This window comes from Paramormyrops kingsleyae, chromosome 14 (genome assembly GCF_048594095.1).
Source record: "Paramormyrops kingsleyae isolate MSU_618 chromosome 14, PKINGS_0.4, whole genome shotgun sequence".
Taxonomy (NCBI): domain Eukaryota; kingdom Metazoa; phylum Chordata; class Actinopteri; order Osteoglossiformes; family Mormyridae; genus Paramormyrops; species Paramormyrops kingsleyae.
The window spans coordinates 16,540,491-16,567,817 of record NC_132810.1 but is presented as its reverse complement, the minus strand read 5'-3'; the positions used below and the strand labels follow the sequence as shown (position 1 = coordinate 16,567,817).

Sequence of the window (27,327 nt, the reverse complement as noted above, 5' to 3'; positions counted from 1 at the left end):
ATTGGCAATCTTACACTTGCGCTTGGTTATAAATGTCCCATTGTTGGTAGTATTATTACGTTTTCGGTCATCCTTAACTTAATTTGATCCACTACACATAAAATAGTTATGTTTTTCTTAAGCAAGACTCGACTGCAGCCGTTATTACAAACATGAGCACTTTGATGTCACCAGTGCCTTTGGTAGGATGGCAATCCGGTCACCAGCATTTAGCGTATTTTAATCCCCTGAAGCTCGTCTGGCAAGTCAAACATGAAAAGCAGCAGCGGTTCCCCCGTTTCGGCCAGCAGTGCGGTGCTTCTCTACATACGTAATCCATACAACAATAACCGAGAACTTTGACTCACTCACCTTTAATTAAGATAATCACTTATTTACACGTTAAACGTCGATTAGAACAACTAAGGAGAGTATGATTATGCTGTATCACAATACAAAGAAATTCCACTTGATACATTTTTTTTTTTTAATAAAAACCAAACAACGAATGCTAATTAATTTTAATGCTAATTTGCTATTCTTGCAAATGTTATAATAACAGTATACGTTAAGGTGTAAAATAGCTAAAGTTACACATTTTTCTAACACGTCATGTAGCATATGTATATGAATATATTTGTTTTAGCACTTTTCACAACTGTGTCATAATCTATCACGTATAAATATTATCCACTGTCCCTGGAAAAGTGGTCAAGGAGAACTTATAATAAGCTGTCTAATAAATTTATAATATTTTTAAAGTAGGCCTACATGTTAGATAAACTGGCTGATGGGGGAAAAACCTTTTTTTTTAAATTTAATTCCTTGTAGATTGAGGGTAAAAAGTTACTGAATCCTCATCTCAGTCACAATGTCTTAAATATTTCTTAGTCAAATAAAGAGGAAGGAAAAGTTGGGGTTTTTGAAAGTGTGAAACATGATCTCGAATAGTTATCACACAGTGAAGGACATAACTGAAAGAGTTTAGAAATTCCCAGAACCCTAAGTGTAATTCCCCAAAGGCATGAGCAGAAACTCAGAAGAATTCGCTGTATTCATGTGTTCTTGCTCTATTGTGTAACTGGGTCCTGCAAAGCCAAGACACTGAATTGTTATCTTGCCAGCACCTGAAACCTGAAAATGCAGTAAATCTATAGCTAACTGTATTTACAATAGGATGTGAAACTTTTGAATTACCTGCTTTTCTGCATTAATCGGCAATTATCATAATTGAATGATATATTCAATACATACAAGAACAATATGTACAATAATTTGTGTATTATCAGTTAAAACAGATAGCGTTTGTTCATCATTGTGACTGAGATGAGGATTAGATAATATTTTATTAGCAATTCATGCAGAAATCAGGAAATTCCCAAAGGTTCACATACTTTTTCTTGCCATCGCAGATATTCCTCAAGCAGCATTTTCCACATTGAGGTTCTGCTCATCTGTCTCTATCTTTCTGAATGTAGTAAGACTGTATGTTTCCAATGCAAATGGATAAATAAGCATAATTAACAAGTTAACAAAATATTAGATAATAATATATATACATCTGAAGCATTCAGCATTAAATGAGACAGTGGTTAACGCTGTGGTTTCATACCTGCAGGGTGTTGGTTTGATTCCCACCAAGGGTCTGTGTGTGTGTGTGTGTGTGTGTGAGTGGGTATATCTTACCTTATGGGGACACAATGTCCCCACAACGTGATAAACACCTGTTTTTGAGGGAAAACTCAATTTAATAAAAATCTGTGACTGCAATGAAAAAACTGAAAATGCAAAAACTCTTGTATTTTGCTTGATTATGGATAGGACTGGGTAGGGGTTAAGGTCGCCATAGTTAGCGTTAGCATTTTTCCCATAGAATTGAATGAGCGGTCCCCATAAAGATATGTTTACCCGACTTGTGTGTGTTTGTGGATTAGGTTTATATTACATTGTGGGGGACATTTGGGACCAATGAATTTTATATTGCAAAAATACAAATTCTGTATAATTACAAGAGAAAATATAATATAATCCAAGTCCAACTTGCCTGCAAACCCCATTCAGCATGCCAAAAAATGGAAATAAGTCTTGTATGAACCAAACTTTGGATTGGTGCGCAGAGTCTCTGTTGGGGTTGTTTGTGATGCATGTCAGGGCACTCAATAGGGTCTGTCACATCTGTGTGGTGGGCAGAGTTTGTTTTCACAGACTTTCACAAAATGTGGGCTCATGCAAGACAATTTTCACACAAGATACTGGGGTTCTGCGCAGAATGGGAGCATAAGGCTATAATTGCATGTAGAACCCGGGGAACATCACTCACATTGGCTGGTAGACCATTGCACTTCTTAAGGGTTCTACGGATGCTTATGGTTGGTATATTTATCCTTGGAACAAAGAAATCTTTATTTCGTTGCATCTTGTTTCCGTTTTGACACGAGTCGGTTCATTTAGTGGGCCAGACTTTTCGCTTCCCTGAATTATGGAGCCGTTGCCGCACTTACAGGCTAGCGGAAATGACTGATGAATCTGGCTGCAGGGCCCCATTCTGAAGATTGAGAAGGAGCATAGAGAAGGAGCTCTCTGTAACTTATACCATGTCATGGCAGCCCGCACACCACGCAGAGACACCTGTATTCATTTTCCTGTATTTTTAATCTTAAGAAAATGCCCTAGTTTTGAGTCAATAATAAAATTAAATGTATAAGAACATTTTGGATATATAAATAAAAGCAGTTATTAAATGAAGACATTTCCACAAACCATTGTCTTAGGAATTTTGAAAGTGGGGGATTTTGTCGCTGATGTAAAAATGCTTGTCAACCACGGCAGGCTGGGGTGTGGAGAGTCACTACAGAGGAACTAAAACCGGTTATGCAGCTGAGATTACGTTTCAGCTCCAGTGGACCTCAATACTGGGGGAAATTCAGCCAATAACACGCATGCATTGGAAAGGAACATACATATATCACAATCCACCAGCCTTTACTTTGCTTTGAACCTGGAATAATTGTAAGTAAATAAATAATTAAAAAAACAAATTTCAAGTATACGTTGTTAATAACGCCCCTGGTTTAACTGTCTGTTACGCAGTGAGATAACCAAACGGATGCGTGTTACCTACACGCATGCTGGTGACTGGCCTGCTATAGCACCCCACTTCCCGGTAGCTTGGCAGCCCTATTTCACTTAAAATTGGCAACAACCAATCAGGCAAAGGCACGGTCACATTGGCAACCTATTCAACCTGATGAAAATGGTTCCACCTTGTGGTGAGAACTTTAAAGAACATGAACTCTTTCTTACCAGGCAGGATCTTGAATAATGTAAATCGCAATTGTGCTTGACTGTTCCGTATTTTAATAGCAGTCTGCAACTGTGTGGTAAAATATAGCTGTGTATTAAAATTGAATGCTGTTCTGACTTTCTGGTGATTTTTCAGTTGTTTTCTTTATGTTTCTAAGTGGACAATTACATATGAAGCAAAAACTGTGTGTTATTCACAATCTTCTCCTATGTCATAAAGTAGCAATCTGGTATATTATCGACCTTTCATCAGCATCCATGTTTGGTAGCATGTAATTGCAGTGTATTTCTTGGGCTCTGAGATTCTGCCTTATCATTCACACATGACGGTTTCCTTACAGTGAAAGCCACATCCTTCACGGAAAAGATGTTTGAATAAAACCTAGAAGGGCCTTCAGCCCATAGTTAGCATGAAACATCCTGGTCTGTTTTCAACAATAAATAACCTTTCAGCCCAGGAACAGCTTGCTGCTGCTTTTAGACATAATTATTTGTGGAACACAAATAAGGATGGAAAGGGATTAGCAGAAGGACGACCGAGGAGCCAAGAATCACTGGGAACCATTTAGAAAAGATTAAAGAATTAAATGTTTGAGGGGCCACAAGATAAGAAACAAGGTTTTGATGTCAGGCAATTAAAAAAACATTGCTTTCAAACTACAGATGATCTTCTGAAACACTACAACAGCACAATCGCCTAATATTCCTCTAAACTATTTCACTGACATGGTATGTGGTACGATGCTTCCCACTGTGTATTTATCTGGGTGCCCAGAAGATGCCAGGCAGGCCAGGCAGGCACACAGACACCCAGCAGCTCTGCAGGCCTGCATTCAGATATAGTGCTCCATACTGCTGGAATAAACCTCAGAGGCCCTCGACACCGGATACTCTTATTTCACTGGAATTTTTCGGGTTTAATTACAAGTTTAGCGGCATTTGATTGTAACCGTTTTACTTAATGTTTTTAGTATTGGCTTTTGATTCATCTTCTCCGTCTCATTATTATTATTAATATTATTTATATATCAGTTTTCTATCCATCATCCATCCATTTTCTAGTCACTTAGCCCAGTCAGTCTGTCCCCTCAGTTTTCAGTTTTTATAATTGCATATACCTGCTTTCTTTGACTCGACAGCCGTGAAAACGGTATGGATTCACCATTCATACTGCCTGCCTTCCGGAACTGAGAATGATCTCCTGGCCTCAGAGTGCTTTAAATAAAGCCTACTAATTCAGACCCAGACAATGTCAAATACATACCCCTATGCAGGTCAGGACCTGCTGCAAAGAAGTAAAAGGGCACAAGTGCCAGAGCAGTAACATGTGATGAGACAGAACATGTGGCGTTTCACCTCCAGCTGAGGAGAGGCGTCCTTTATATTGCCTGAATCATTCTGCCCAGCACTCAACTGCTGCCACAATAACCAATAATAACAGTAATACTACACCATTACCACAACTTCTAATAATAACAACATAGATCAGGTTAAAGACATGGCCCATTAACAGAAAACATTTCTTATAAGTAGATAATTTTACATTAATAACATGTTATACATTACTATTTGTAATTTTTAAACATTTGAACAAATATCCATCCATCCATTTTTCTGAAGCCATTTTCTTAATCCCAAGTGGGGTCACTGGAGCCTATGCCAGTGCTAACCACTGCACCACTGCGCCGCCCACATTTGAATGAATGTAATTTTTAAAAATAATTTATAAAATATTGCACATAAAACAGAAGCAAACATAAAATCTCATCTATGCCAAATTCTTACCTTTCATCGTATTTTTAAACAGTGGCAGTTTAGATGGAAGGCATGAATGACCAGCTTTTACATAACAATAAACAACGTGGCTGTTTAGATTCCTACAGGGAACAAGTTTTACTACCATTTGCATGCCGATAGCTATCAATTGGTAATTTCCAACATTTTTGCAAGTTCTCCCCAGAAGAAAGAGGAATGACTGTCTTCATGTGTCCGTGAAAATCATCCAATGATAAGGTGAGTTCTGCTTTCAGACTCTGAGCACACAGGGAGAAAACCAGACACGCCCAGAACCTCTATATTATGCTATAAAAGAGGCACCTTGTAATGTGCGCTGCACTTTCCTGCGCATGCTGCTGCATGTGTGAATCTTGGCAATGGGCACCATGTCATTTTGCTTGTGGTGTTTTGCCCTCGGCACATTCTCACTACTGGGATTAGGAGGCTGTGACATGTGTAACCCCGTGTGCGGGGCCCAGGCGCCTGGGGACATCCTGATAGGGGTGATCAGCTCCATCAATGCCCAGGTGGAAGATCTGAGTGAAAGAGAACAACCAGAGACTTATATCTGCAGAGAGTGAGTAGAGGAGACACTGGGAGAGACTGGGGATATTACATAGGCTACAGCTGTACATCTACAGCTGTACATCAATAGTCATAACTATATATTGAAAGGAAATTTACAGTATGATAGACTTTATATGTTATCTCCAAATCTGCTTGGGAAAACTCTCAAAAATGTGTAATATTCCTGAATAATCCTTATGGTTTTGTGAAAAATATCCATGGGGTAAGTACAGTGAGAACAGTGAGAAAACGATGACAAGGTGCAGTGATACAAGGGCAAACTGGAAACATGACAAGGTGCAGTGATACAAGGGCAAACTGGAAACATGACAAGGTGCAGTGATACAAGGGCAAACTGGAAATATGCAATGTGCAAAATGAGCACTTTATACAAACAATTGAGTGGGCAGTGTAAACAAAGGGTGCTTTTCCATCTCACCAGGTACCGTACTTGTGGTAGGCTACTGCAAAAGTATGGTATTTCAAGGTGTTACAGTGCAGGGGGTAAAAGTTTTGCTAAACCATATTTACTCTGTCACTGGGAGAAAAAAAACTCAATTAGCTTTGCATTTAGGTAAAACTTGATCAAGTCTTTGACAACAACATAACAAAACCATTACGTTATAAAGAGAAACGTTTGTCATTTTAATAAAAACATTCAGATTCTCATTTTAGCAATTTGGATTACATTATAACGCAAAATCTTTCTCGTTGTAACAAGATAATTTTGTATCATTATAGAGCGATAATTTCATGTACTGAAATGTATCTCGTTATAATCAGATAATGTTCACATTTCAATTAATATTGTAGTTTTGCATTATAGCGAGAAACGTACCTCCTTATAACATAAAACTGAGCAAATTGTATTATGTCACAGTGTTTTATTATGTCAAGGTGCATACATTACTGTAGTAAATTACACATGCGTTTCTCTTCTTTTCTTGTTTTTAGTTTTATTGTCCAGTCCTTCGTAGAAACCCTGGCTGTCATCCACACCATTGACGTGATTAATAAGCAAGACTTCCTCCCAGGAATTCAACTTGGGTATATAATCTATGATGACTGCTCTTATCCCACGGAAGCCCTACACGTCACAGAGCACATGATGACTAGTAACCAAACTTCAACGACCCAGTGTGGCTCCTTGGGGCATCCAGCAGTTAAGGGTGTGCTCGGGGCCCGTTTCTCGGAGGTGTCTATCACCGTGGCCAGGCTTCTGGCGCTCTACATGGTGCCCCAGGTGGGTCACTATGGGTCATCACTCGATATTTACACTTTGAATTTCATGATACATTCATTCGGCACCTTTGCACTATAAGGCCAGCATTTAATTCCTTTGTCTGCTCCATCCAAACAGATTAGCATGTCGTCGTCTGCAGACATCCTGGACGACAAGCTTCGCTTCCCATCCTTCCTGCGCACAGTTCCTAGTGATGTGTACCAGACCAAAGCAATCGTGAGGCTCATGACTTACTTCAACTGGGACTGGATTGGCATAGTGTCAGGGGATGATGATTACGGCATGGAAGCTCTCCAAAACTTCCTGCTGGATGCTGCAGGTGAGAAAATGTGTGTAGACTATCAGGAGGTGATACCACAATATTTGAACAACGACAACAGCGAAAATAAAATCAGCCAGGTGGCGCAGAAGATCAGGTCCTCTGAAGCCCAGGTGGTGCTCGTCATCCTGAAGGAAGAGCTGGTGATGAAGCTCTTTGCTGAGATGATCCGCACCAACACTACCAGAATCTGGATTGCCAGTGATGCCTGGTCCATGTCTGGGCTCTTAGCCAGCATGCCAGGAATCAACAAGGTGGGAGATATCTTTGGATTTAGCTTCATGACAGGACCAAACCCAGGATTTAGTGACTTCCTTCAGAACCTACAGCCAGAGCCAGGAGCAGTAAACCATTTTATCGAGGAATACAAGAACCTGAGGTTTGGCTGTACCCCTGAGATACTCCAGTATAGAAAATGTCTCGCCAGCAACGCCTTGGATTCATGCCCTGCACCTGCGCCCCTGAGTTTTACATCTCCTAGTGCCTGCAACATTGCTGACCCTCAGGAAGCAAATGATGACTTTCTTTTGCAAGCAGTGAATATAAATGTGACCTATAGTCAAAGATTGGCTGTGTGGTCTCTAGCCCATGCCCTGAAGAAACTCCTAAAGTGTAATGAGACTGTTTGTCAAGGAGATACAGATTTTCCTCCTTGGAAGGTAAGAAGACATTCCATTGAACGACAGTCTCAGAAAAATACAAAGGATACAAATGAAATGTTTAGCTGCTAAAAACTGCTAAATGAATGCTAGAGAGATCTTGTTGTCCCAAACTGTTATTGCTTTAATAATGTATTTCTTAATAATATTTTTCATAATTCATGCAAAATTAAGGTTTATTTATCGCTTGGTCACTCTTTTCAGCTTCTAGCAGAGCTTAAAAACATCAGTTTCACTTTAGACAACACACAGTTTTCCTTTAATGAAAATGGAAGTTTTTCGTCTGGTTACGATTTCATAAACTGGGTCAGAGATGGAAGCCATCGAACTTTCAGGGTGATTGGTAGATACAACATAAGTGAAAATGATTTGGAGGTCAAGCTGGACGAGATAGACCAGGAAACCAGAAACAATACGGTCAGTATCATTTGACCATGATAGCAAATTGCTGTATTTATAACACACTTAAAAAATGATTTAGAGAATAAATGTGCAGAAGATTAATATTTCAAATAATTATTGTTGTTTGAAACTATAGGTTTTGAGTTTCAAATGTTTACCTATCTGCCCGTGTGGAAAAGTTCAGGCGGTATCTAATCTGTCCTGCTGCTCTGAGTGTGCGGACTGTCAGGAAGGGACCTTCTCTGATCTGGAGGGTAAGTGTCACATGCCACATTTTTTTCTGACTCCAAGAACTGCAGCCTGCATATTAACCTTTAACTTTTCCATCACTGTTTTGTAGGTCAGGCTGAATGTGAACCATGCCCCAATGGCACATGGTCCATGAGAGGTTCAGAGCAATGTCAGCCCAGGAATGAGACCTTCTTTAAATTGGATGACCCTTATGGCATTGTCCTGTTGACGTTTGAATGCTTGGGGGTCTTGCTGCTTCTGGTGGTCTTCGTTATCTTCCTAGTGGCCCGAGACAGCCCTCCTGTAAAGGTGGCTGGAGGGAATCTCTGCTACGTTATGATGGCTGGCTTGCTCATCAGCTTTGTAGGGGTGATCTTCTTCATGCTGAAACCCACTGATGCCATCTGCCAGACTCGTCAGACCATGTATGGTATGGGCTTCACACTCTGTGTGTCCTGCATCCTGGTCAAGGCGTTTCGTACCTTCCTCGCCTTCCTCTTTGACCTGCACCAGCAGCATAATCTGAAAAAGCTCTACAAGCCCATCATGATCATCGTGCTGTTTACCATAATCCAAGGCTTCATCTGCATCTTCTGGCTGGTGTTTGACTCGCCCAGGTTGAACTCCATCACTTCCAACCAAAGCATGGAGATCCAGCTGCAGTGTATCGAGGGCTCTGGTGTGGGCTTTGGCGTCATGCTCAGCTACATTGGCCTCCTGGCCTTCATCTGCTTCCTCCTGGCCTTCAAGGGCAGGAAGGTCCCTCAGCGGTTCAACGAGACTGGCTACATCATCTTCAGCATGCTGATATACCTGTTTGTCTGGGTCTGTTTCATCCCCATCTACGTCACAAAGAATCAACAGCGTTCAGCTGTCCAGGCCTCAGCCATCATGGTCTCCAACTACGGGATCATTTTCTGTCACTTCTTCCCAAAGTGCTACATGATCCTTTGCAAGAAGAAGCAAGACCTCAGCCCCAGAGCATACTTGGACAGAATACGTATCTTCTCCATCACGAGCAGTAATCTGGCAGTTGCTCGTGCATCTGTAGACTCTGGGAATGGTGACATGGAATCACCGTCTACACCAAATTCCATGAGCTCCGAAGTGATTACAGCATCTGTACCCAGAAAGGCCACATGCCACAGTAAAGACCTTCTTATTACAGAATCCCTGACCTATCTGAGGAGAAGGGTCAAGAGTTCCTCTCTTTAAAAGCAACATTGTACCCTTGTAAGGTCTACGCAAACAAAGCAAAATTATGAACACATTTCTGCTTAACTCAACAGTAAGAAGAAGCATGAAAATACCTCCAGTACATACATGATTGGAATAACCTCTGGTGCATCCATAGACTCTGGGCCATCGCATTGCATATGTGTTCTGTGGCTTACAGCTTACTGATCAACACCCATTTTCCCATCTGAGGAAGAGGCTTACCAGAAGGCATTCCTCTCCAAATGTCTTTTAATATTTAACAAGGTTAGAATTAAATGAAAGAAATCAAACTTTCATTGAATATAATAAAATATATGTATTTCTGGATATACACATGTATAGGTAATAGCCTGTGACCCTGTCCAGGGTGAGTTTGGAAAAACAATAATGCAATGCATACATGCCAGTAATACATACGGTACATGCTGGTAATATGTACGGTACATGCTGGTAATATGTACAGTACATGCCGGTAATATGTACGGTACATGCCGGTAATATGTACGGTACATGCTGGTAATACTTTTTAATGCAAATATCTATGGTTCATTTTTCGTAAGATATTTATCTTGTCAGTGAAATCCACTAAATGTATACTGAACTACATGTTTTGCGTTCACTTTGTTTAAATTAAATTTATAGATCTGAGTACATTACTTTATAATAGAAATTTTAACGATTTCAATTTCTGTTACATTAAATAAAGTACACATCCCCTCTGTTTGTACCTTTTTAACTATTTTCCAAAGATAAACCTTCTTAATAATCTTTTATTAGCACTACAATAGACGTTACTGCATTCATACTGCATTCATACTGCATTCATACTGTCAACCCCATTTTTCTTTTCTATTTATTGTTGCCATTTTTTCTATTTTTCTGTTTTATTGTTTTTGCTTTTCTATTTATTTTTCCCCATTTTGACAACCTCTTTTAAACTTTTTAATTCTTACTCTCAATTTTTTTCTGTGCTGTATCACCAGCTATAATTCCCATGTACTTTGTACATTTGGCGAATATACTGATTCTGATATATAGAATTAATGTGCCTTACACTTTACTTCTTTTCTTCTTGCAAAATTTTCATTCATTTTCCATTCCAGTGTTCCTGTGTTTTCTTCATTTTCAGTTAATATTCCTGCTTCTCATACTGTACATACCTGTAGGTTTTCAAGCAGATATTTTTTGAAGCCCTAAAAGAGGTTTTTACGGTCATAACCTCCTGAGACCCAAGGAAAAAAAGTGTCCTTCAATTTTAGGTTATTTGTCTTTGGAGGAAATAAGACGTCTTACAATTTAGATTTTTTCAAATTTATTCTTATTTTAATTTCACAGCATGTCCTCTTTAGTGCACAACAGGAATAAATACGTTTCCTTACATCAGTGAGGAGATAGATGCAGAAACAAAATGTCCACTACAATGGACATAACTGAATGGGTAGGGTCTCAGGAGGATAACACAGAAGTTATGTGAGCATGCTCAAGGATTTTTATAATTAGTATATTAGTGTGTCATCCTACTGTCAGAATTAGAATCATCTTTAAATTAAATACTTTGCATGTCTGACATGGGCACAACATGCTTCGATCAAACAGCACATACTATAAACAAGCAGACCTAGGATAGGTAGAGATCTCATGGATAACAAGTTAAAGAAAGAAAGGCACAGGATACTATGGAATCCCACAGTAGTATCCTGTAAGCCCGTAGTATCTCAAAATAATGATTTAGTTATCTCGAAATTTCAACTTGGCTATCTCAAAATAATGAGACACTCGCGGTCACGTGCACATGCGTTAACGAAGTGTAATATAACTAAGTCGAAATTTCTAGATACTAAGTCATTAATCTGAGATCTTAAGTCATTATTTTGACCATTTCGCCATTTTGAATTAAATTGTAAATATTTTGTTACCACGCTGGCAGAAACAGGCTTCGATAGTGTACAGCAAATACAATGGAATGTAAGTATATTGTACAGCATGTCACTTATTAAACATGCAAATTTACATGGTTTTTCTCCTTGTGGAATTGTGTGAGCGCAAAAAAGTAACATTTGAGTGTATGACAGCACTGGAGGTAGTTTGAAGTTAATTGTATATGTACTGTATATTAGGTATATGTGATTTAATTGCATGTGTGAGTGAATGGCGTCTGACTGCTCTGTGATGGGTTGGTGCCCCGCCCTGGGCTGTCCCCTGCCTTGCGCCCATAGTGTCTGGGATAGGCTCCGGACCCCCGGCCACCCTGGATAAGATGGATGGATGGATTTTATTTGCAGTGGTTCAAAAAGACTCAAAGAATTAATGAAATAATACTGCAGACTCGTATCAGACATGTATCTGCCAGTGTGTGTTTGCACAGATGGCAGGTATCTGTGTATCTCTATTTCTTGGTATCTAAAACAATTCCTTCAAAAAAAAAAAACAAGACAAACACTTGATCTTTCATTCCATCTTCAAACTGTAATTGTTTGAATGGCAGCCAGGAGCTGCTGTTTACAGTAGAATGTGGCCAGACAAGTCTGTTTAAGCGAGAAATCAGATTGCAGCTTCCTTGTGGTATCAGGTGTGACATCAGAATGCCAGCTATGCAGAACCATGACAGATCTCTCTGATACCATTTGAAGTATTTGTAAGGTTTCTAACAAAGAACATCTTTAAATATATGCGGAAATAACCTTTTAGAATGACAAAATATCGTATAAACAAACCAATTAGAAAAGTAGATTCAGGGCCAGTCCGCAGCTAGTGCATTTATGTGTAGAAGTGGTTTTGACAGCTCTGTTACGGATGGAAGGGCATTCTCATGCTGAGTCAGACAGCACGTGCTCCTATGACGATCATGGAAAGGAAATTTACAACTTAACTCACTGTCGTCTTCATGTGTACCTTTTTCAAACCTTGTGTGTGTGTGTGTGTGTGTGTGTGTGTCTGTGTAAAATGAGCTGCAGTTATCAGGCCCCCAGAGGTTACTGAGCTGAGAGTGACTGATGCACTCTGTCTATTTAGGCTTATTGTGTGACCTGGCCACATGTTTCAATGTGAACAGTGATGTTAACGATCTCTTACCTTGGCGTGTAATAGCCATGATTAGAGTGTCCAGAAACATGGTTATTGTTAAAATGCAATTGTAAAACTGACCCCAAGTCACATGTTACGAATGATTACACCCTGCTGTGCGTTTCAATTTCGCAAACTGCAGTTTGTGGCCAATGCTAGTTAAAGGTTACAGGGACAAGACTGAAGATTATACTAATCCCTTACTAAGGTCTATTTGTTGTGTTGGCATCCAAGGCCCCTGACAAGCTGCATAACAGTCCAATAATAAGGCTGCTTCTGGAGTTTTGGGAGGAGCTAACTTACAGTGGGTGGGAATATCATTATTGATAACATGGCATTGGTCGATGGGAAAATTTCTTTCTTATATTTTGTCACTAAGCAGTCCAGTCCACAGAGAGAGCAGGATATTTAATTTCACAAATGAATCATCCATGTTTTCCATGAAGCTCCTGTTTGTATGAAATGATGTTCAGCGTGACCCAGTATATCAGTGCATGGTTATAGACTGAGAATAAAGTGTGTTTTAATGCTACCGCATGTGTGACAGGACAGAAGAAGAAAGGGCTCAGGCACAACTTGACAAGTGAAAGGAAAATAAAGTTCTGTGCATGCTGTCCAACATTAAACAGTGATGGTTTGCAGGAAAACTGTAGGATAACAGGAAACAAGTACAGTGGTACCTCAGTACTCAAACTTAAAAGTCGAACCAACCAGTTCGAAAAAAAATGACCTAGAACACGATCTGAATCTCAGAAGTCGAACCGGGAACGCCGACCTAAGATAACTTGTAGGCATGGGGAAATGAGTCACGCGGCACGTCTCTCAGCGGAAACAAAGGGTAACGCTTCAGTCTCAGCCTCGAATTCACTGTGACAGCATCGTTTGTTGGTGATAGTGCTTTTTTAATTGAAAGTATCAGGTAATACACTGTACTTTATATCATTTTGGTAGCCATTGCTCACCAAAAAGTTACGCAATAGTTGTACAAATGTTACAACCTAAAAGTTTGCGATTTACAAACAAATTGACGAATACAGAGTAATAATAAAAATAAACAATGGACCACATGGCATAGTCTAGTGTTGCCGCAGTGTTGGGGCATGGCTTGGGCTAGTGTTGGGGTACATTCTTTATCGTTTTGGAAGCCATTAAGAAAAAAATGTTACGCACGGAGTTAATTTTCTTACTTAATTACTGTTTTGATAAATGGGCTTAGATGTGTTTAGTACAGTATATGCTCTTCTTATTTTATCCTGTTCATTTTGTATTTAAATGTAAAAAAAAAAAAACATATTTAGGTGTAATCTTTTTGGGGCCGGGAACCAATTAATTGGTTTTCCATTATTTCTTATGGGGAAAATTCGATCAGAACTCGAACTTTTTAGGATTCGAACCCGAGTTCTGAACGGATTAAGTTCGAGTTCTGAGGTACCACTGTAGTTCTTTCTGAGGTGTTTAGCTTTTATTAATTAAAAATGAGTAAATAATGCTAGACAACAGTCAGAAGTGTTGGGTGGGAAATATAACTGGAAATGTGCTGAAAGCTGTCGTGTCACCACACTGAGTCACTGTCACTGTGCCACAGGACAGCCAGGCCAGGGAGCTTGCAGTGGGAGTGCAGTAATCACAGAGGAATCCTTCATACCGTATCTTCTTCGATGACTGAAGTATAGATTACTATAATAGGTTAGCAGATTACCATGACGACAAGAAAACTACCATTCATCCATTTTCTATACCCACTTGTCCTGTGCAGGAGATGAAAACTTTTTAAAGCAATATCACAATCATATAAAACGTATACAGATGCTCCTCTACTTACGAATGGCCGTCCGTAATTTAAAATGTTCGTAAGTCATTATTCAACATCATTTTAAGGGTCTACGGAAGTACAAAGAACTAGGATGCTGGGGAGGAAATAGGAGCCCAAATGAACACAATTTGGACTTACAGTCCTCTTCGTTCGTATGTCTGAAAGTTCGTAAGTAAAGGAGCGTCAGTGTATATAAAGCATATGACAAACACACAAAAAATACTAAAAAATAATTATATTATAATTACTTTTAATATAACATCAATGTATACTATATATTCATTGAGAAATTTCAGATTTATTCAGAAATTTGTACTGGGGCCGTTTACAGTGCAATATTCCGGTCATCCAAGGAATAAAATTCTGAGGAGGATCCGCTGCCGTATGGGTTGTGAAACGCCCCTAAAACAGCTCCACTTACCTTAATGAGCTTAAGTTCTTGCGTGTGTGCGAGTCTTATTCGCCTTACAGTGACATCTGTGTGCTCCAAATCCCTTGTAATCCCTCCAGCTACAGCCCTCCAGTTAGACGCAGCACTGTAACCCAACACAGATGGGTCTTTTACTTTTCTTCAAAAAAAAAAACCATGAAAACGAGCAGCTTGATTTACTTATTCAAGCAAGATGATGAGAAGAATGAACTTAAACCTGGCACTCTTTTTTCCTTTGCTTTAGAGTAAACCCACCCCTCAACAATCTCAAGGACTATTCCAGTGAAATGCAGCTGAAAATGACAGCGGCAGCAGGTGGTTAAATACTGCTGCACAGTCTACTCACCGTTTGGTTGTTTCTGACACTCGTCGACGGCTAACAGGGTCTGTATGTGTTTTATGTTCTCTTTATGGTCAGATTTTTCACTAAAGGAAGGAGTGAGACCGCATCGAGATGGGTTGCTCTCCATCGAAGGGTCACAGTTTGCCTGGGGTGCAGAATACGCTGAAGAAAGGTCGAGTTCTGGTACCGGCATCCCAGGAGAAGAATGAAGCATCACGGTTGGACGATGGGGAAAGCTCCTTAAATCCAGGAGAGGCAGATGATAAAATACGGGAGAGAGGAGCAGGAAAGGGAGGGGTTAAAGAAGGAGAAGGAAAGACAAACCCAGCTGTCCAGCTCCCTCAGAGATACACCTCTCTGAGACCATCATTGTGCACAGAGACTCCTGTGGGCTCTGTGTCAGACAAGTTATGCACTCGAGAAATCAAAATCGAGGTAAAAGAAACACAGGGCGATGCCATGGAGGAAAAGATGGAGAAAAAGGGCAGACAGAAAGCACGGAAAGGCAAAGTAAACAGACAAGTCAGCAAGAAAGCAAAGGAGAAAAAAGCTCCTGTCATTAAGGAAAAAGTTGACTTCCCTGAGTCTCTAGTGAATGCGCACCAGGCTGCCTACGCCTTTCTAAATCCCAGCATTGCCAAATATGAGGTCCTGTTGGGCCTGCTGGACCAGGCACTACAAACTCGGCTTTCCCTGCAGCCCATGGTGTCCTTCATGGCCTTACGTTACGAAGAAGTGAACAGTACGCTGGCGCAAATAGCCGACGAGGGGGAGAGCATCCTGATGGAGAATGCAGAGCATCTGTCTTGGCCGTGCCCACTGAAGTACTCTACAGGTAAGACAAAGGACCCTGAAACTGTAGCAGAGCAACCGCCCGACCTACTGCAGCAACTGCTCCAGTACACCACACAGAGAATGCGCTTGGTGAGTCACTCGCTAGGAAGGACTGCAGACTCTGCTCTGGAAGATGCAGTTGGATATTTTGCATCTGTCTCTGAGCTCCTGGACGAGAAGCTTAAAGTGAGGCGTGCTGTGGAGACCCGGCTGGCTCAGGTCCTGACTCGCTTCGAATTAGCTGCACTGCGCAAGTCCGGTCCGGATGACTCTACATTATATAGTGAGGACAGTGGAATCGGGCCAGAGAGCTGGTCACTCGTGGGCTCTGAGCGCCGGAGAGAGAGTCTGGATTCAGCTGGAGTTGTCAGTAATATATCAGACACTTCGCTGAAGCATTGGGGGTCCAGCTGCGGGCAGATGAGGAGAATGAGCACAAGCATGTCACTAAATTCAACTGACTCTTCCTGCACCATTACAGCAAAAGAGCAGAGAGACAACAAATCCCTGCTGGGCTTAGCCTCTATGGATGATGCTGATGGGGAAGAGGATGAGGATGACAATGAGGAAGAAATAAAGGGTTATGCAAATGGTTCCACATCTGATCAATGTCACCTACCACGCCGCCTACCAACTAAGCGCATTGAGAACCCCCAAAATGTGGAGATGACACTCAAGATGAAAGATGCCATCAGTGGTCGTATACACTTTGTCCCCAAACAGTGTCCCACTTCAAAGGTGAAGCAGGCAAGCAGCTCTGGGAATGAACGACCACACTGGATGGAAGAGAAGCAGAAGCTAAAGCGGTCACGGTCAGCTGCCCATGGTACGACCTCCTTGGAAATCAAGAAGAGGGACTCGGTGACAACGCAGCGCCGCTCGTGCTCATCAGATTCCCCGCGCAGCAAAGCAGAGGATCCTACCCTGTTGGAACTGGAAAGGACACAGAAAAGCCTGAGTCAGCGAATCGGGAGGATGAACATGGCCGGCTCAAAGGAAGACGACAGAGGGAGACCTACCAAACGAAGAGGGGCAGGGAAGCTTCCTGGCACTTATTCTACAGTTTCCAGTCGTCAGTGTTCTTCTTTGCCCCAAAACCTTAGTGCCTGTACAAGCCAAGAAAAGCTTAGACCAAAGCAAAACTCTTTGGGGGAAAAGGAGGTGGGCACACATGAGGATGACAAGGAGAAAGAGAAAAAATCAGGGAAAGGCCCCTTAAGGGCTACTCCACTTCCCAGCACTCCTCCATCGATGGCACAGCCGTCTCCATCTTTGAACACAGGCACGAGTTCTGTCAAAAGGCTGATTGACGCCTTCAGCCAGGGGTTAGAAGAAAAGCACCTCACAGGATCGGCTTTGCTTGGACCTCTCAGAGGGGTCCGAAAATGTGGCATTCCCATTCTTCCTGGCTTAGCAAATAGGGAGGTTATCCTGGACGATAGCATCAACAATCGTCAAGTAGACTCCGATAATTCTAATAGACTCGAGGAAATAGACACAGACAACTTGCCACCACCTCCTCCTGAAGTTCTAATGGACAACTCATTTGAGGTGGCTCAGGAATCCCAGTCAAATGATGGCAAGGATGGCACTGGGAGCATGGGCTGCTCAGCTGCACTTCAGAGGACCACGGTGTCCCAGCGGCTGCGTGCCTTCACGCAGTCAGTAACGGTCCTGCCAAGCCGGAGGCGCGTTATTCCCAAAGTTTCTCCAGTACAGTCAGTCAATCAGGACACAACAATGAGTCCTCAAAGCTGCCAGTCAGGAACTGCCATCCAAGACCTCAAGAGTGACAAGGTCACCTCCGTATATAAGCAAGTGCAAAAGATCATACACATCCGGCACTCCTCTGAACCATCCACAGAGAACTGTCAGGCCGATGCTGGGCCCAGAAAACCATTGCTGACTACGGATGGCGGTGGGGGGAAGCAGGGAGGGGGCAACCCCGTTGAGACAGTGCCTTCCGCTCCAGCCGCTAACAGCCAACAGCCAGCCACTGTTCCTGTCTCAAGGGCTCGTATTTTGCCCTCGCCACCCCTCAAACCGCATTCCCAGCACCGCCGACTTCCTAGTCCACCTGTCATCAAACGACAAACTGCTCCCCCTTCCTCATGCAGCCCCCCTAGCAGCCGCAAACTACCCACCCCACCACTGAAACCGAGGGGCATGCCAAGCCCCCCCCAAGTTAATAAGGCTGCCAATTTCCAAAGAACGACAAGTCCTCTACTCTCAAGACGGGAAGTGATCCAAAATCCTTCCGACACCTCATATGCTTTCAAGACCCCTTCACCCCCAGTCTCCCCGAGAGTTCAGAGATTCGGCCGTGATACCAGCAGTGAAGAAACCTCCCCGCCGCCAGCCTCCATCCTACGGCTTTCTGGCAATGTTCACTCAGTCTTCTGCCCTGTGTCGTCTTCTCTGTTTGAGGCTCAGCCTCGGTCTACATCTTGCACCCCCCAGGCATGGACTCCAGCTGGAGATTCCGTGCTCAGAAAGTCCTCGGGGGAGCCGAGTCGTGCTATGCTACCGGTGTTAGTGCGGGGCCCCCGGTCTGTCATCAGACGCAGTCAATCAGACCGGCGACTGAGTCTGACTCTCCCTACTTGGACGCCCACATTGTCAATCGCTCAGAGCTGTGGAAGTGAACCTGTCATCAGCATCCATGGGTGAGAGAGGTTTACTAATACTTCCCTAAATACATGCTAGGTGACAGTAGTGCCACACGCATCATAACCACGTATCTTTGATTTTGTGCTACTTAAATCTTGCCCTTATCTGCCTCTGTTTGCATATCTGTGAAAATCACCGTCTCACACTAAATGTGTAATTTTAGGCAACATTCCAGCAGCCCAGTGCCCAGGCTGCGCAATATGCTTAACCAGCCCCCCCCCCATATGCAAGCATGCTAGCTAACGGCCAGAGTATCCTGTCTTAAGTGGCTGCCGCGAGAAAAAAATGATTGCCGTTAGCTTATTTCATAAGGAAAGACATTGGCCCTTTATATAAACTAAATAGCCTAAATAATCCACTGCACATTCCACTGAGGCGTTTTACTGTTTAATCTTATAATATAATTTAATGTTGCAAATGAATGTAACTTCTGATGCTCTGGTGGATTATCGGCAGATTATTTAGCATAGGGAGAGGATAACCTTTGCTGTCCTGGCGAATTTGTCACTAATACTTCCTTGCACAGATAGAAGGAGAGAATCATTAAGGCCAACTGAAGCGTAAAGAAGTAGCTGAAGAGCTGTTAATAAGAGGAAGATAATCAACATGGAACCGTGACAATGAAGTCCTTGGAAATTAAACTGTGGCTGACATGACGTGGCCTTGTGGAGTTTCCCATTTGGCTTATGAAGCGCCGATGTCCCTGTTAGGCAGTCTTAGATGTTGCCATTCATGCCTGAAATTGATTGTATATTCCTCAATTTATGAGTAAAAGGCAGGGACGGCAGGGGGGTCCCCTTCATAATGTCAGCTGCACGCGACAGGGAGGGCTCTGAAGTTTAGCTACAGTTTCTCTGCAATTAATGTCAGCTGTTCCGAGAATGGATCCTCCGGGATAAACAAAGAGATGAGGACTTAATGGGTAAACGGACTTAATGGATATTTGTTATGGTTTCTGGAGAAGACCTCCAGCAGCATAGCACTTCAACTGTGTGAATTAGCTACCCTGCATCTACACCCAATTCAAGTGGGTCAGTTATGAGCCCCACCTGCTAGTTAATGGTAACAGTGATTCTGGAGATAAAAGGGGTCTTACATGGTATGTATGGATATCTTTAACAAAGTGGTCAGTCAGTGTATTTGAATAAACCTTGGGAAACGATCACAAAAGACAGGCATCTGTGCTACTGAAACACAAGAAAATAAATGAAGGAAATATTGTGGTGACTCATTTAGTGTGAAATGCTCGTCTGCGTGTGAAGATCGTACCTGAGATTTCCTCGCTTTGCCACAATGCCTCCCAGCCTTTGCTGGACTGCAAATGTCAGAAGGACAAGTCTGACTGCATTTTCCACTTTTCTGGGGATTAAATTGACAGAAAGGCAGAGTAAAACACGCCTTGCAGATGTCTGTCTATGACAGGTGTTTCAAAGGCTTGGCGGCTAAACACAGCAGAACCAGAACCAGAACCAAGCTGTCTGTGCACTGGGAGACAGGGTCAGGCAGGGCAGAGATACATGTCTTTTCACAAGATAGAAAACACACAATGTCAGAAAGATCTACAGTATTTAGGAAAAAGTTATGTACACACTACTGAATTTAATCACATTGTTCTTCACAACGCTGAGGGAACAGCATTTCAATGCCGTAACAAATCACCGATCGCATGTCCAAAAGTTGGATTATGTAAATAGTGAAAGACAGACAGATAAATAATTATGGTAGGTAGGAAAATAATTATGAAACAAGGGGGACTCATAGTTATCCCACTGACAAGGATCTATTTATTCATCACACTGATAGTTTGCTAAGGGTTAGCTGTTCCATATACACTCACCTAAAGGATTATTAGGAACACCTGTTCAATTTCTCATTAATGCAATTATCTAATCAACCAATCACATGGCAGTTGCTTCAATGCATTTAGGGGTGTGGTCCTGGTCAAGACAATCTCCTGAACTCCAAACTGAATGTCAGAATGGGAAAGAAAGGTGATTTAAGCAATTTTGAGCGTGGCATGGTTGTTGGTGCCAGACGGGCCGGTCTGAGTATCTGCTCAGTTACTGGGATTTTCACGCACAACCATTTCTAGGGTTTACAAAGAATGGTGTGCAAAGGGAAAAACATCCAGTATGCGGCAGTCCTGTGGGCGAAAATGCCTTGTTGATGCTAGAGGTCAGAGGAGAATGGGCCGACTGATTCAAGCTGATAGAAAAGCAACTTTGACTGAAATAACCACTCGTTACAACCGAGGTATGCAGCAAAGCATTTGTGAAGCCACAACACGCACAACCTTGTTGGGCTACAACAGCAGAAGACCCCACCGGGTACCACTCATCTCCACTACAAATAGGAAAAAGAGGCTACAATTTGCACGAGCTCACCAAAATTGGACAGTTGAAGACTGGAAAAATGTTGCCTGGTCTGATGAGTCTCGATTTCTGTTGAGACATTCAAATGGTAGAGTCAGAATTTGGCGTAAACAGAATGAGAACATGGATCCATCATGCCTTGTTACCACTGTGCAGGCTGGTGGTGGTGGTGGTGTAATGGTGTGGGGGATGTTGTCTTGGCACACTTTAGGCCCCTTAGTGCCAATTGGGCATCATTTAAATGCCACGGCCTACCTGAGCATTGTTTCTGACCATGTCCATCCCTTTATGACCACCATGTACCCATTGTCTGATGGCTACTTCCAGCAGGATAATGCACCATGTCACAAAGCTCGAATCATTTCAAATTGGTTTCTTGAACATGACAATGAGTTCACTGTACTACAATGGCCCCCACAGTCACCAGATCTCAACCCAATAGAGCATCTTTGGGATGTGGTGGAACGGGAGCTTCGTGCCCTGGATGTGCATCCCACAAATCTCCATCAACTGCAAGATGCTATCCTATGAATATGGGCCAACATTTCTAAAGAATGCTTTCAGCACCTTGTTGAATCAATGCCACGTAGAATTAAGGCAGTTCTGAAGGCGAAAGGGGGTCAAATACCGTATTAGTATGGTGTTCCTAATAATCCTTTAGGTGAGTGTATATAATATGGAATACTGTCTCACTTGAGTTAAACCTTTATGTTTATTTATTCAAGACACCTACAGATGCACTGATACAACTGAATTTGCTCATGATTGCCTTTTTTCCTATCCTAATGTCTGCTGTTCATTTCTCCAATAGGCTACAGGATGGACCGAATAGGGAGGCAGAAGTATGGGCCAGCCAATCAGATGTATGGCCAATCAATCGCTCTGTCTCACACCCAGACCTGTGCATTGTGGGTCATGCATTACACCGTGAATGAGACGTGGCAGGTGGCCCGGTGGAGAAATTCCATCCCGAATCTTAATCTCTCTTGCCTAAAATATGGTCCATGCTGATGCATTACATCTTTTGTATATTTTCTATGTGTTTGTTGAAAGAGCTGCTATATCATATTGCACTTTTTAAAAGAATTTTGATATAAAATTCACAATGAAAATTATTTGTCAGTGAGTTTTTTTGTGCTTAAGTCTGGACCCTGTTCCAATAGGCACTGAGTGCAAGGCAGGGGACACCCTGGACGGGACGCCAGTCCATCACTTTTTCACAAACAGACACAAGCAGCTTGCACTAGAGGTGTTTAAAGAAGCATGATTAAAAGTCAGGTTATGCAGGCATACTCATGAAGAAAAATTTGAAAAATTTCCAATTGGGGATGAATAAAGTAATGCGAATCATAATCTGAATCTTAATTAGAATCTTAATATGAATCTTAACATGAATCTGAATGAACAATATCAGATCATAAATTTAAGATCTGTAAAAAGCCGTGTGGATTTGCATATGATTTCCATGATCATCCACACACATCTACATCTTTGTATTTTTGTCCAGAGCAAGACAAGTTGGACAATACCCCAATATTTAAATACTATATAAAGCAGTTTATGCTCTCTTCATCTTGGTCTCTTGATCTAAGAAATCCTTGCAAGGTGTCATTTTCAGTACAGGCCAAGGCTACCTGCTCTGTGACTGCTGTACTTTAAATATGCTTTTGGTGACCAAGCCGGCCACCTCATTGCTTCCTCTCCTTCCAAACACAAAAGAAAACTATGTGTATTGATCCAACCAACTACGACAGATGGGAATGGAATAACGACCCTTTTTAAAAAATTAAAAATCAGCACATGACATCCCAACTGACCTGCTTTTTCTTTGTCTGTTAAAAACAAAATAGCGAAACAGCAAGGTACAAAATATCACAAAGGCAGGTGTTTCCATGGTGATTGTATAGCGCTTCATCAAACCTAGCAACAGTAACCAAGCAATGTGAAGGTCCAGAGATACAGAACTTGCCTGGATGGGCCTTTTATGTCTGAGCTCACAACCCATCTCCTAATTAAGCCTTTTATTCATTTGCCTCCTTTCATTTTAATTTAGCTGGTTGTAAACATGACTTTCCCAATCCTTCCTTTATTCCATTATTCCTAACACATTTCCTGCTTGTCATTGCAAACGGCCCGATCCAGTAAACAGAGACGATGAAGCAGCTGACTGAGTTTTTAACCTGGCTGCACGGTCTGAATGTGATTCTGAATGTGGTGTGATTGTTGGTGCCAGACGAGCTGGTTCCGGCATCTCAGAAACAGTCACCCACCAGGGATTTTAACATCCTGCAGTGTCTGGAGTTTGCTGAGGATCTCTGTGGCTGAAGACACCTTCGTGATGAGAGGGGTCACAGGAGACATGACACCTCAATACAGCACCAGTGTGCAGAACGGCTTCGCGGAGCACAAAGCTTGCTCCCCTTGAAGCAGTTCTGAATGCTAAAGTGGGTCCTGAATGGTAATTGTTATGGGTTCCTACGAACTGTAAAGGTTCATGCTAATCCCTTATTCTGTACCCTCAGGTCACTGTTAAACTGCAGCTTGCTTCTGATCTGTTAGCATAGATCGCACTGTATCTGCATTTACAGTGTTCCAGTTTAGTCTCTGCTAACAGTTTTCCAGACCCTGTTGTCAGGTCTGGGTTCTTCTGCATTGTTATCCAGCTTTGATGAGCTGCTGAGCCCTGGGAACATACGGGAATGAGGAGTGCACAAGGATCGATTTCGGAAACTGCAGATGGCTTCATTAGCACTGAGCGGCACGGCGGACATCACTCTTAGAGAGATCAGGAAGCGGGGGGCAGAAGCTACCCCTGGGGTAAAGACGACGGCGCTGTAGGGGTGGGGAGACGGGGAATTGGAGATATGGTGAGCATGCAGGCGGTTTCCGCTGCAGGAGGCTGGCAATGCCATCTCAAAGCTGCTGGGGGGAACAGGTGTCAAAGCTCCCCCCCCCTGCCAGCACCAAGGTGTAGAATCATTACTGGAGTATTCCAGGCATGAGCAGTCAGTGAATTCTTGCTCCTTTTACTGTATGGGTTCACTAGCCCCTGCAACTTCCTCTGATGAACTAGATGCGTGTTTCAGCCAGAGCCAGATGGCAACATAGCTCCCCCTGGTGTACATGAAGATGGACTGCAGTGACAGACACCAGCAAAGAGGGGTCTCAGGTCTACAATATGTCCAAGAACGTATTAAGTTACCACATCATTATGTTGCCTGCTTGGTGTCACAGTTGAGTTAATTGCATGCATTTTCAATATGTACAATGTAGTCAAGCTTAGCGTGCAACAGCTAGCAATACAAATAGGTGTCAGTAAATCAATTCAGCTGTTGCCATGGCAACATAAATTTACAATTTATTTTTTTAAGCAGACACTTCTTCCCAAAGCGACATACATTTCGAGAAAGCAAGGTCACCCAGAGCAGTTGGTGGTTAAGGGCTCTGTTTAAGAGCCCTAAAGCTAAATCACTCTAACTTCAGGATTGAAGTCAGCAACCTTGCGATCACAGGCATATGGTCCTAACCTACCAAGTCACACAGCGCCCCACATACATCACAGCAGCTGCTCATTCAGATAGACTACGATTCTGAGACACAGTTCTCGTGGTAAGGCAGGACTAACACACAGGGAAACACTGGAGAGACAGTAATAAAGAAGGGTCCAACTAGGATCTAAAGCACAGGTAACACTAACAGATGCACATCCACAATGACTAGCAAAGGAGTAGGGTTAGGCTAAGCACATATCTAAACCTACAACGAGGGCTAAACCAGGGGCAGGTGCAGACCATAACAAGAAAGAGTAGGTCTGGGAACAAGACACATGTGAGGGTCATTACCACATACCACTCAGGACTTAAATGCTAGGAATGAGATGACAAAGAGGACAGGGCAGGGGCTGATCCTGACATACTGTACATCAGCCACCAGTGTCAGAGAGTGCCCCCCCCCCCTGTCTAAAAACATGCTGAGGTTAACTGGAGTTGCCAAATGGCTCATAGGTGTGTGTGTGTGTGAGTGTGAGTGAATGCGTGTGAGTGTGTGTGTGTGAGTGAATGGCGTGTGAGTGTGAGTGAATGTGTGTGAGTGTGTGTGTGTGTGTGTGTGTGAGTGTGTGTGTGTGTGAGTGTGCCATACAGTGGGGTGGCCCCCCATCCCACATTGTTCCCTGCCTTGCGCCCGTAAAATTCGAGCCCTGGTTCAGTTGGACTCGTTTAGTTAAACTGACGGCGGTACAGAACTTGATCAGAACTTGGACTACAGTTTTCGATTCCAAAGAGTGCCCGTGCCCTCCGGATTTGCTTGCCCTTCCAAAGAGTGCCCGTGCCCTCCGGATTGGCTCGCCCTTCGGCCCGTGACCTCCGGATTGGCTCGCCCTTCGGCCCGTGCCCTCCGGATTTGCTCGCCCTTCGGCCCGTGCCCTCCGGATTGGCTCGCCCTTCGGCCCGTGCCCTCCGGATTGGCTCGCCCTTCGGCCCGTGACCTCCGGATTGGCTCGCCCTTCGGCCCGTGCCCTCCGGATTGGCTCGCCCTTCCACCTGTGCCCTTCGGATTGGCTCACCCTTCCGCCCGTGCCCTCCGGATTTGCTCGCCCTTCGGCCCGTGCCCTCCGGATTGGCTCGCCCTTCGGCCCGTGCCCTCCGGATTGGCTCGCCCTTCCGCCCGTGCCCTCCGGATTTGCTCGCTCGGCTTAATGCTCGGTTACGATTCTGGATTGTTAGACCATGATTTCGCCTGTTCCCTCTGGTGTGAGGTTCCATAGGAAGTGACTGCCATTTGGTTTTGTTTTTTGTTAGGCAAGACCTAAATAGTTAGCATTACTGAACATGGAGGTATTGTCATGTGAAATATTCATTAGAATACTAATTAGTTGTTCTTTGAATGGTGTAATTATAAATGAACATGGATGTTGTTCTAAAATATGTCAACACCTTTGTTATCTTCCCGGCCAGATAGCCACTGTGTGTGTGTGTGTGGGCTGTTTGGGAGCATAAGAATGTGCCTGGGGCTGGACATTTAAAGTCAATAAAATTTATACTGATTTTTTGAAGGGAAATTTGTCATTTCAATTGCATTACTTTAAATGTTACGATTTCTAAAAAAACAAAACTGCCTGAGAGTGAAGTTAATGGGCAGGTGCTACTTTGGGAATCCAGCCCTGCCTGCAGTGGACCACTTGATTCATTTGAAGTAGGCAAATATCTGGTGCTTCTTATCTGCCTCTGGCCTGTGATACTGCAGAGCTCAGAGTAAAACCCATAACAAGCTGGTGAATGACAGCATTTGAGTGTGAAGCACTGAGTCGGCCATACAATGAACTTCCCCCCCCTTTTTGCTTCACTACCAATGGGCCTCAATGTTATTTTTCAAATAGCAAACAGACACACCTCTCCTTTCTATTACCGTGTTTGTGGAGCTAGTTGGCGATCAAGCTGTCAACAGACCAGCAGAGCAGAATCTCGAGCCTGAAAGTCAGTTAAAAATGTTTCTGCTGAAGCCTGTCCTGGAGGCCTCTGCTGCCTGTGATAGGCTAAGCTTTAAAGATGGATGGATGGATGGATGGATGTTGATGCTGCGGTAGTATAATCCACAGCTATACTAGTGCTGCTGCCGTGATAATCACTTTTTTGTCTCAGGGTGGTGAGGAAGCCAGTAAGGTACCATGCCAGCGGTGAGAGCCAGTGTCTCATCTAGCAAAAACACAGACAGATCAGATACATAATCTGCTGAATTTCTGAGCTTCATTTTGCTCATGCTTTGTTTGTATTGTAGGTTGCGTGCGTACAGCTGGTGGGAATTGGCTCTACAAGCCTGTGTCATTGGCTCTTTCACCATTTGCGCTTCTGTCATCATCGCAGGCATCCGGCTGGGCTACTGGAGACGGCATCTCTCTGTGCTTCCCCTCAAATTCCATTCTCACAGAAACCACCAGAGATGTCCACCGGAAAAGATGCTTACCGATCATTTCTGCGTCTCGAGCCCTTTCACTATGTGTGCTAAATCTTGCTAATATATATCAAAAGAGGCAATTTGTGCTGTAATGAGATATTCGTTTATAATTATGAGCTGATACCAACCCTCGCACACCCCTTCGTTTTCGAG

General features: G+C 42.9%; 2 protein-coding genes across 3 annotated transcripts; both read left to right on the top strand.

The window, feature by feature from the left end:
- The first annotated feature begins 5,420 nt into the window (after positions 1-5,420).
- On the top strand, positions 5,421-10,412 carry LOC140578363 (G-protein coupled receptor family C group 6 member A-like). 2 transcript variants are annotated; one of them, XM_072698961.1, is made up of 6 exons: positions 5,421-5,635; positions 6,580-6,868; positions 6,986-7,846; positions 8,051-8,263; positions 8,433-8,502; positions 8,589-10,412. In XM_072698961.1, the coding sequence occupies exons 1-6, from the start codon at positions 5,436-5,438 to the stop codon at positions 9,692-9,694; spliced, it is 2,739 nt and encodes a 912-aa protein (XP_072555062.1). In that variant the 5' UTR covers positions 5,421-5,435; the 3' UTR covers positions 9,695-10,412. The 2 variants fall into 2 exon arrangements, with proteins under 2 accessions (XP_072555062.1, XP_072555061.1); XM_072698960.1 differs by having other exon boundaries at positions 8,385-8,502.
- Positions 10,413-15,457: 5,045 nt separating this feature from the next.
- pcare1 (photoreceptor cilium actin regulator 1) lies at positions 15,458-22,168 on the top strand. The gene is made up of 2 exons (XM_023793339.2): positions 15,458-18,846; positions 22,034-22,168. Exons 1-2 carry the CDS (start codon positions 15,458-15,460, stop codon positions 22,155-22,157), a joined length of 3,513 nt encoding a protein of 1,170 aa, XP_023649107.2. The 3' UTR covers positions 22,158-22,168.
- Positions 22,169-27,327: the final 5,159 nt, after the last annotated feature.